The 10631-nt window shown below is 36.1% G+C and overlaps 1 protein-coding gene across 2 annotated transcripts; it reads right to left on the bottom strand.

Moving 5' to 3' along the window:
* Positions 1-689: 689 nt before the first annotated feature.
* Positions 690-10229, bottom strand: LOC147841900 (uncharacterized). Of its 2 annotated transcripts, XM_087274229.2 has the most exons (7): positions 7459-10229; positions 4321-5457; positions 3321-3463; positions 2659-3037; positions 2122-2298; positions 1921-2009; positions 690-1227 (listed from the first exon to the last, which is right to left on the bottom strand). In XM_087274229.2, the coding sequence occupies exons 1-7, from the start codon at positions 7592-7594 to the stop codon at positions 1207-1209; spliced, it is 2082 nt and encodes a 693-aa protein (XP_087130355.1). In that variant the 5' UTR covers positions 7595-10229; the 3' UTR covers positions 690-1206. The 2 variants fall into 2 exon arrangements, with proteins under 2 accessions (XP_087130355.1, XP_087130356.1); XM_087274230.1 differs by lacking the exon at positions 690-1227 and having other exon boundaries at positions 1903-2009.
* Positions 10230-10631: the final 402 nt, after the last annotated feature.

The following is a 10631-nucleotide window of genomic DNA, read 5'->3' as shown; positions in this document are numbered from 1 at the left end:
AGAGCTCCTTAATCCTTCATAGACAGCAAGATTCCTGACTATGAGAATACTTTTATGTGCACATAAAACAACATTAACTATTCAACAGTTTCTTCCCTCAGTGTCAGTATAGGGCACGCGTTCACGTGTCGCGCCTCTGACATATAACCTTGGATGTGCCTGGGTATTTTTTTAAGAGAGGAAGTCAGAGAGGAAGTCGCGCAGGCATCCCGTGGGGTATATGTCACTGCACAGTGCTTGTGAACGCGTGCCCTATAATCACACTGAGGAGAAGAAACTGTGAATAGAAATGTTTGTTTTATGTGAAGGCATATGATCTGTTTTGAGGAGTTTTTTGTAGACTTTGAGTCTGGATAAGGGAGCTCTAAGATAAAGATAAAAATTGTAAAAATGGTTCTGAAGATGAACATGAGGATGAGTAATGAATTACATAACTTACTTTTTTTTTTTTTTTTTAGAAGAGGAATTTCTGATTGGTCAATAACATGGCCAGTTATAAATTTCTACTTCAATATGGGTAGTTTTTATTGTTTTATTAATGATGTTTGCTTTTTATTGTTTTATTTTATTTTTATAAAAATAATTACAGTTTTAATTTAATAATATTTTTTTTTACTTTTATAAATATATATATATATATATATATATATATATATATATATATATATATATATATATATATATATATATATATTTTTTTTTTTTTTTTTTTTTTTTTTCTAGTTTTATGGTCAAATTGGCTGGTGAGTGATAATGTTCATTGCAAACCCTGTATATATATCAGTTGATCCCAGTAACCATTGGTCAGGAGTCTCTCTCCTCTGGCTTGAATGACATATTTTAGAGAGAGACACCCAAAATATGTGGACCTGGACTGGGAACGACTGAAATATATATATTTTTTTAATTTTTTAATTTTATTTTAGCATGTGGAAGTGCAAGAGTTAAAGCAAAATCTGATATTAAAGGAAGGGATGTGTACACTATATAAATGTCTAAACTGTTAAGTGCTTTATCTTTTTTTTTTTTTCTTTAATTAGAGCCAGTGTAAATGTTGAAAAATAGGAGAGATTTAACAATGCAGAACCAAATTATGTTCAGCTTGCTCTCTCTAAGGTTGTAATGGATGAAGTTATGTTTAGCTAAAGGACTATGGTGGCACGTATGGACTGGCTAGATCCACCCATTAAAAAAGGACATCTCTCCTCATTGCGGCTTGTTCTCCGCCTGAAACAAAAACAGTGATCAGGTTTACAGCTTTAATGCATTCAACAAACAACATATAATAAAAAGAAAAGCCATAAATATCAAGGACATTTAAAAACACAAGACTGTTGTCTGACAATAGCTGGGTTTCCATCAGCCTGTGTTAATGCACCTTTTTAAGTATCACATGAGAAACAGGTTTCAAATAAAAATTCCTTAATTCCCAAGACGTTTTTATGCTCACTTGAGGTCATTTTGGACTCTTTTGAAAAAGGGTTCATGATAGAAATGCATTCGTCAAATTAACTTTGATGTAGCGAATATTTCTCGATTATACTTCCCTTGTATACTGTTGGTTATGCGTTTACCAATTCCACAGTTCAGCTGCTCGACCAACTTAATGTATATCATTTGCACATAATCCACATTTATAATTACAATATAAATATATATATATATATATATATATATATATATATATATATATATATATATATATATATATAAATATATATATATATATATATATATATATATATATATATATATATATATATAAATATATATATATATATATATATATATATATATATATATATATATATATATATATATATATAGTGAACATTGAAAAGGTGTGCTTCACATTAGGATGGAAACTCAGCTCATGACAGATTAACTTGATTGACAAAATCCTCAAAATGTATTCATTACCTTAAACCAGTCATGGATACGGAGTGTTTCCAGCTTAGGCCGAAGATTATAGTTAGTCTGCAGACAACAGATAATGAATTCACGGCATTCTGTGTAGAAAAAAAGGAAGAGATGCATGTAATTATTGCCTTAAATCGTAAACTTTTCATTGACATTCAAATTGTCCTACACAGCCATCTTTAGCTGAAGTGAAGATCTCACCTTTTGACCATCCATATTGCTCTAAATTTGTGAAGGTCAAGTTTTGGAGGTCATGGTAGTCTGGATATTTTTTGAACATTAGAAAATACTGAAGAATCCCGAGTGACCACACTGTCGCTGGCTCCCCGTAGTATAAGCCAGTGCTATTAAACTCGGGAGGGACGAACTGTGGTGTGCCTGAAAGAAAGAGATTTTGTTTCCATTAGCACATCATCTAAATTTCCATGCAAAAATGTAAACAACAGTGCAGATCAGGGCTGCCCAAACCCAGTTCTGGAGGAGCTGTGTCCTGCAGAGTTCAGCTCCAGCCTCAGTTAGACACAACTGAACGAGCTAATCAAGCTCTAAGTATACTAGACATTTACTGTCAGGTGTGTTGAAGCAAGTTGGAGCTAAACTCCGTAGGCCACCGGCCCTCTAGGACTGAGCTTTGGCACCCCTGGTATAGATAAACAACAGCAGATGTTTCAAGAGTCTCATGTGAATGACCCTTGCCCCATCACAAGAGCTCCTTAGAGCTTTGAAGGATTCACTTACCGCTGTACTCTTTGTAACAGCTCCTAGTAAAGCGTTCACCACACCCAAAGTCAGTCAGTTTGACTTGATGGGTCCGCAGGTTAATCAGCAAATTCTCAGCCTTGATATCGCGGTGAAGCACTCCACGTTTGCAGCAGATGTCAGCTGCAATTGTTGTGTGCAACATGATTTTCCATAATATCTTCTCTTCGATTCTACCGTCTAATTTACATAGAAATTGCCTTAAGTTCACACAGGGTACGGGCCGCTCTAGGACTAGAAAGTAACGATCAGCCTCCACTTTCCAGTCCAGAAGCTTAACAATTTGTTTAGCCTTGGGGCCTTTGGTGGCAAGATAGTGCAGAGCGATCTCCGATGGAAGTGGCTGGAGAAAATCATCCTAGAAGAAAGAAAGTTGTTCAGATCATTTGATGGGAAAGTTATTTCCTGTTAAAGCTGTCGGCCACATCTATCATAAAAAGCAGTGGGCAGATTATAGAGATCAAAACAAAGACAGACACATTTCTTTTTAAAGGAGAATAACTGGCTTTTGTTTACTTGGCATGTTTCTAAAATATCTGCAAACATATTATGGTATTTTTGTGCTTTAGAAGAGTCAAAAACTTCCATACAGCACCTTTAATATGATGAGTTAATCAGAGCAAAGAGCGCAGACTACTTACAACTTGGATGAATTCCTTATCCTTGAAGTCAGCAATTTTTACTGCCACCGGAAGGTTATCTCCTAAACGGGTCCCAGCGTAAACGGTTCCAAAGGCTCCTTTGCCCAGCTTAGCGCTAATTTCATAGATCTTGAAGTTGATCTCTGTGAAAAGACAAAGAAGAGAAGTTAATCAAATGTGGAAATTAGTGACAGTGCTGCCTTCATCTAAAACTACCTGCTCCATCAGGGGTCACCACAGCAGATATAACCCCATCATCTGAACCTTTTTATTCTGTCTTCCCTATATGATTATGATGTTTATGATTGATTTATATATATTTATACAGTTGAAGTCAAAATTATTAGCCCCCTTGAATTATTAGCCCCTCTGTTTATTTTTCCCCCAATTTCTGTTTAACGGAGAGCAGATTTTTTCAGCACATTTCTAAACATAATAGTTTTAATAACTCATCTCTAATAACTGATTTATTTTATCTTTGTCATGATGACACTAAAAAAATTTGACTAGGCATATTAAAGACACTTCTATACAGCTTAAAGTGACATTTATTGTTTTACTAGGTTAATTAGGTTAACTAGGCAGGTTAGGGTAATTAGGCAAGTTATTGTATAATGATGGTTTGTTCTGTAGACTATGGAAAAAATATATAGCTTAAAGGGGCTAATAATTTTGTCCCTAAAATGGCTTTTAAAAAATTAAAAACTGCTTTTGTTCTAGCCGAAATAAAACAAATAAGACTTTTTCCAGAAGAAAAAATATTATCAGACATACTGTGAAAATTTCCATGCTCTGTTAAACATCATTTGGGAAATATTTAAACAAGAAAAAATAATTTAAAGGGGGGCGAATAATTCTGACTTCAACTGTATATATATTTCTATCTTAGTTATCAGCTACCCCTGAACAAAATGTGTATTAAAGCCAGTTTAAAGCATAAAAGTCATGAAAACACTATTAAAATAGGCATGTGTGTTGAGTGACTGGGCTGTAAACTTACCCATGATTTCTGTGTTTCTGAACTTCAGCTGTTTTGGCTGATGTCGAACAGCGCCCTTCGTCTGACAGGTTGCACCTTTAGCGACAGCTTTACAGCCGGGCTTAGCAGGGACAACTTTTGTTGGGGGGTGATGACTACAGCCGGGCTTAGCAGGGACCACTTTTGTTGGGGGGTGATGACTACAGCCGGGCTGAGCAGGGACCACTTTTGTTGGGGGGTGATGACTACAGCCGGGCTGAGCAGGGACCACTTTTGTTGGGGGGTGATAACTACAGCCGGGCTGAGCAGGGACCACCTTTGGAGGGTCATCATGACTACAGCCGGGCTTTGCAGAGACCACCTTTGGAGGGTCATCATGACTACAGCCAGACTCAGCAGAGACCACATTTGGAGGGGGGTCATCACCACAGCCGGACTCAGCGGACAGAAAATCTGTAGAGGGGTCATCACCACAGCCGGACTCAGCGGACAGAAAGTCTGTAGAGTGGTCATCACCACAGCCGGACTCAGCCGACAGAAAATCTGTCGAGTGGTCATCACCACAGCCGGACTCAGCCGACAGAAAATCTGTCGAGTGGTCATCACCACAGCCGGACTCAGCAGAGAAGAAGCTGCTGTAGGAGCTGGCTGTGAGCTCACTACTACAGTTGTATCCGGCTGAGTAAAACTCTTGAGGGAGGTCATCACTACTGCTGGACTCAGCGTAGAAAATGTTTGGAGGAACATCATCACTGCTGGAGAAGCTGGCTAAGTCCTCACTGTGACCATCGACAGGCTCGACCAGTGATGGTTCTTCACCGTGAACACTGTCAGGCTCTACCAGTGATGGTTCTTCACCGTGAACACTGTCAGGCTCTACCAGTGTTAATTCTTCACCGTGAACACTGTCAGGCTCTACCAGTGTTAATTCTTCACCGTGAACACTGTCAGGCTCTACCAGTGATGGTTCTTCACCGTGAACACTGACAGGCTCTACCAGTGATGGTTCTTCACCGTGAACACTGACAGGCTCTACCAGTGATGGTTCTTCACTCTGATCATCAACAGGTTCCTCCAGTGACGGTTCCTCAGTCTGAACATTGATCTGTTCCTCCAGATGCAAAGATGAATCTTCACACCAGTCACCGATTTCTCGACCTAAAGGAAGGAATAACATGAAACAAAAGATTTTAGTTTTACTTGAATAATATTTATCCAGTGTTTATTATTGGTATGAAGAAAACGCTGTCAATTATGACGTGACTTTTAAGGTTATTTCTTTCTACTTTTAGTTGTTGGTTAGTGTGTACACATGCAGGGATGTTTTTGCTGTGACTAACATAGTGATTTTAATTAATTTGCTGAATGTATAATCAGGTCATCCAATTATTTATTGTCAAGTTCATAGTTAGATACTGGATATTAGACATCTAGATATTGAGATCTTTCTTTCAGATATTAAATTAGGTCGGCCTATTATGCCATTAAATAAAAAATGTCACATGATGAAATTACTGTTCAAATCAATTTCACTTTGCAATTAATGATTTGTTTTGTATAAATGCATGTCAATATGACCTTATAGCTGATATATTTTGTATCATATAACAATAAATAAAGTAACCTTGAGCTTGGCAAAAACAACTAAAACCTATGAGAAAAGATTTCCTGTTTTCCACTACAAATACCATTAAAACATTAAACATCACCATTGAAAGCCACTGCATTGTGTGTTAGGACGTATTCCTAAAGGATTTAGTGCTTTTAAGATGCCAGTAGAAGACAGCAAATTACAAGTAGAGACAAGGGATCTAACAGGGGTGTCGAACTCAAATCACATTGGGGGTTTTCATATTTTATTTATTAATTTTGTATGGCAGTAGACAATATTTCTGTTCCTTTTAATAACACAAATTAAGATGTTTTAGGTGAAATCTTAAAGCTCCTTCATCCTCCATAGATAGCAAGGGTCCAGACTCATTCAAAGGCCAGAAAGTACCAAAAAAAACAGGGGAAGCCATGCACAGGCATCCAGGGGTGCATGTAATATACCAACACTGAAGAGAATAAACTGTTGGATAAATTTGTTTACACAAAAGTATTATTGTAGCTTGATAATGTACAGACTGAACCACTGTAGGCATATGGTCTGTTTGAGGATGCTTTTGTGGTATTCTTATGTACTTTGAGCAAGTCAGGAACCTTGCTGTATCCGCTTGTTAAGTGTGACGTCACGCGAAGCGGCTTCCGGGTCCAATCGCTCTATTCAACTGAATGGGGAGACTCATGAAATGGTAATAAACGTTTACAAAGCGATTTAATACTTTCGAAAATCACGATGGCAATATATTTGTCCATGCCTATTAACCAATGGCCAGAAAGTGATTCATTTTTTTATAAATTGTACAAATTTTGGCCTAGAGATTGTTGTGTACACTGACTTTGTAAAATTAACTTTAATGTGTGATATGAATAAAAAGAGATCATAAACGAATAATTTCTCAACTCAAATGTTTTTATATATTTTATATATAAAACTAAATGAACGGCGGCTTGGACCCGGAAACAGTATTACATACGTAACCACTTAACAAGCGGATATGCAGGACGAGAGAGCGCTCAGAGTTCATCTGAAACATCTTCATTTGTGTTCAGAAGATGGAGGAAGGTCTCGGGTTTGGAGTGACGTGAGGGTGAGTACTTAGTTACAGAATTTGCATTTTTGGGTGAACTAACCCTTCCATCTTGAAGCAGAGAAAATTATTTTGTCTTTACAAATGCATAATTGAAAAACTTTATGCAAAGCAAAAATACTTTACTTAGTTTTTGTCTTGTTTCTGGTGCAAATATAAAAAAATTAAATCAAGAAGCATTTTCTTGACAAGTAAAAATATTGTCTTGTTTTCAGAAATATGTCAAAATGAACGGAGTTTTCCTTAAAACAAGTTAAATAATCTGCTGGGGGGAGGGGGGGGGGGTTATTTGATAACTGATAGTTTTGATATTATTTGTTATGTGTTATGTACATATATTATTACCAAAAACCTTATTCACTTTTGTAAATGATATTGACAGTAAGGTAAATTAAGTGTAGAGCCCTACCCAGACTCCAGTATACAAAATGAGCTACATGTTCTTATAACACACAACATTATTTACCATCACTGTTGGTCACGGGGGGTGCCGTGACCAATCCTTCCTGACGGTCGAATCTTTCTTCTTGACCTGAGACGGTGGAGTTGATGTTTCTTTCTCTCAGGTAGAGAGCAATTACTCCGAGTACGGTAAATAACATGATAGATTAATTTCCGTACACTTAAATATGAGAAATGGTAAATAAACCTACAATAAATACTGAAATTTACTGTAAGTAAAGCTCGTTTATCAGAGTGAGCCTTAATAAACCGTATGCTATCAATTGACAATATAAGAAAAGCAAATTATACGAAGCAAACTATGTACAACTTGCTAGAAACTCGTCAAATAAAGCAATGGCGAATGTTGGATTGTAAGAGGAATGTCTCCCCAGAATTCGAACGCGTTCCAACATTCTAAAAGTCAGCTGTTACGTCATTGGTCAGTTTTGCTCAGTTTTTCTTTGAGTTGAAAAATGCACTAGCACGAGGTTGTTTAGTTCCTTCACGGGTGTTTTAGGAGCAAAATAAAACGATTTTTCAGGAGATCTTTGTTTGGCTCGTAAATGTTTTCTGTTTGATGAATCATACTGTTCGTTTGGTGAGCCAGAGATTCGTTTTTTTAAATCAGGGTCGATTTAAATACATTCACAGGTAAGAGTTGTCTCGGCTTTTATTTTGCACTTCAAATGTCAGTTATTGGCAATAAGAGCTTGTATACACAAGAAACACGAGATATTATAGTGTATATCCATTAAAATCTGCAGATCTACTTTATCAAACGCCATTTACACTTCAAATAACTTACCGAAGTAATGTGATGCTGAGATTAATAAAAGGGTGGCATGTCGGACTGATTCCTGTTTTGCTTAATAAATTACTTGTTCTGTTATTTGACAACAAAGAGAAGAAATATATATATTTAATGTTAATTAATGTTCACAATTGAATATAGACTTCTATTTTTCACATCTGTTTGTTAAAGAATGACTAAAATTTTATTCATGTAACAGTATCGTAAACATAACTATTAATGAAGTGTTATGTAAACATTATACCTGAGTGTCCTGGACCATCCCCTTTTCAAGTTGGATTTTGAGAAATGGCACTTAAAAATGCTCTCAAAATGCACATAAAGATAAAGTACTGAAAACAACATAAAAATATGAAGTTTTTCTACTTGAATCAATTTGCTTTGGCATAACAGTTTATTAAGTTGACGGCAACAAAAAAAATATTTTTACATGCAAAAAACACATTTTTGTAAAAAAAAATTAAAAATAAAAAATGCTTTCCACAGCACCAGGAATTCCTGTCCTAATGGTAGTGGGGAAATGGAAGGTGCTTGAAAAACAAAATTGTTATAAAGTGGTATATAAAATCCGTTGACTAGATACAGGGGGTGTCTCACATTACCCCGTTCTCCCCTATGATGATTATAAAGTATCGAGACGATATAGATATGTTTGTTTAAGGCTATAGTTTAAAATACGATAATTATATTAATCGTTGTTCATTGCTTGTCTTATTTTTTCCATCTAGAGCGACATAAGAAGGCTTTTCTCTCAGAAGTGCGCAAAAACGCTTCCATTTTTCCGGCTAAAACGACCAGAACTAGCCTACATAGCGTGAAGAGTCCACGAAGATTGTTTATTTTCCGTTGTTACCATAAAAAAGACCCACAAACAGAGCCAGCAAATGAAGTTAATACGCAATATTCACGGTTTGTTTATGCTTTATTTTAGCAGGAGCAGCACATGGAGAAGACATTGTGACTAGCAAGTAAGTTTATTCAGCTGTGAGTCAAATGTATTCAATTTTAAGGGGTTTCTTATATTCATGACATTGTTATGGAAATTTGAGTGTAACTTGAATTTTAACCTTGTTAATGTGACTCAAATCGACGGAGGAGACCTGCTTAATGTGGTTTGGCTGTTTTAGGTAATTAGTTGGTTATTCTGCCACCTCCTGGATACATTTGAGCATTACAACGTTGCTTGGTTAGTTCATTAAAACTATTTATAATGGTATTTATTCATATTTTATACTTCAACTAATACTAAATAATAATACAAACAATTAAATATGTGAAAACTATACATTTTAACTCATATGAAATATTCATAGCCAAATATAAAACGTAAATATGAATAAAACAAGGGTGGTTGGCTGTATTTGTGTAAATTGATATTAATATTTTGTGGGTGCGTGTTGTGGAAGTGTATTTTTTTTTCTTTTTCTTCCTTTTGCTGCCCGCTTGGACCAGAATCCTCTGCTTGGTAGACTTTATTTAGACTTAGACCTTTTTAAAATGTCATGTAGTATTTTGAGACTTCAGTGTTTGAGTCTTTCACTGCTGAAACTGATTCCGCTTGCTCCCAGTTGGTCTCTTTTGTTGTCCTGTCAGCGTGTCAGGAGCGGCCATGTTGGATCCTGAAGAGCCTCAGTCCAACCGGTGTATAAATAAATAATCATAATAAAAATAAAGCACACCTCCAGCTGTCTACCTTCATTAGCTGGTTCAGGAGTCTTAGGGTTTAAGTAGATTTATTCCTTTGCATGTATGTGTTAATTTATAAAGCATGTTGGTGTAATTATTTACAAATTAACTAGCTACTGTAATCTTTCTTATTGAAAAAGTAAAGGATTACTTTTATTGACATACTTGCTTTAAATATTGCACATATATTCAATAGTTTTGAATGATTCTAGTTGATCATTTGGTATCAGAAGTGGCTTATATGAAAGGCAAAGGCCTCTAGATTGCGCTTATTTTACCAAAATAATAAAATATGATGATATGATGATGCCTTGATTTTTAATAATTTAATTAGGACAGTAAGGTCTGACTTTGCTTAGACAAAAGTCTCGTCACTGAGCAGAAATAATGTCCAGTATAGAATATAAAGTCCTGCTGCAGTGGAGACAGAATGAATATTGTGTCTGACTCCATCATGAGCTTGGAGGACTGCATCCATACATCTCTGCAATGACTCAAATCACTGATTAATAAAGTCATCTGGAATGGTGAAGAAAGCGTTCCTGCAGGACTTCCAGAGCTCATCAAGAGTCTTTGGATTCATCTTCAATGCCTCCTCCTTCATCTTACCCCAGACATGCTTAATAATGTTCATACCTGGTGACTGGGCTGGCCAATCCTGTAACTTCTTAAGCTTCTGTGCTTTCAGGAGCTTTGAT

The sequence above is a fragment of the Danio rerio genome, chromosome 11, assembly GCF_052040795.2.
Source record: "Danio rerio strain M-AB ecotype USA chromosome 11, GRCz13ab, whole genome shotgun sequence".
In the NCBI taxonomy this organism is placed as follows: Eukaryota; Metazoa; Chordata; class Actinopteri; order Cypriniformes; family Danionidae; genus Danio; species Danio rerio.
The sequence above is the reverse complement of the archived record's forward strand: the minus strand, read 5'-3'. Positions and strand labels throughout refer to the sequence as shown.

Excerpts from the sequence above, each read along its gene's own strand:
- LOC147841900 (XM_087274229.2), bottom strand. The coding sequence starts at position 7,594 with ATGTTATTTACCGTACTCGGAGTAATTGCTCTCTACCTGAGAGAAAGA. Across the intron at positions 2,010-2,121 it reads GCAATATGGATGGTCAAAAG|AATGCCGTGAATTCATTATC; the intron begins GTGAGATCTTCA and ends TTTTCTACACAG. Across the intron at positions 1,228-1,920 it reads GTATCCATGACTGGTTTAAG|GCGGAGAACAAGCCGCAATG; the intron begins GTAATGAATACA and ends TTTTTGTTTCAG.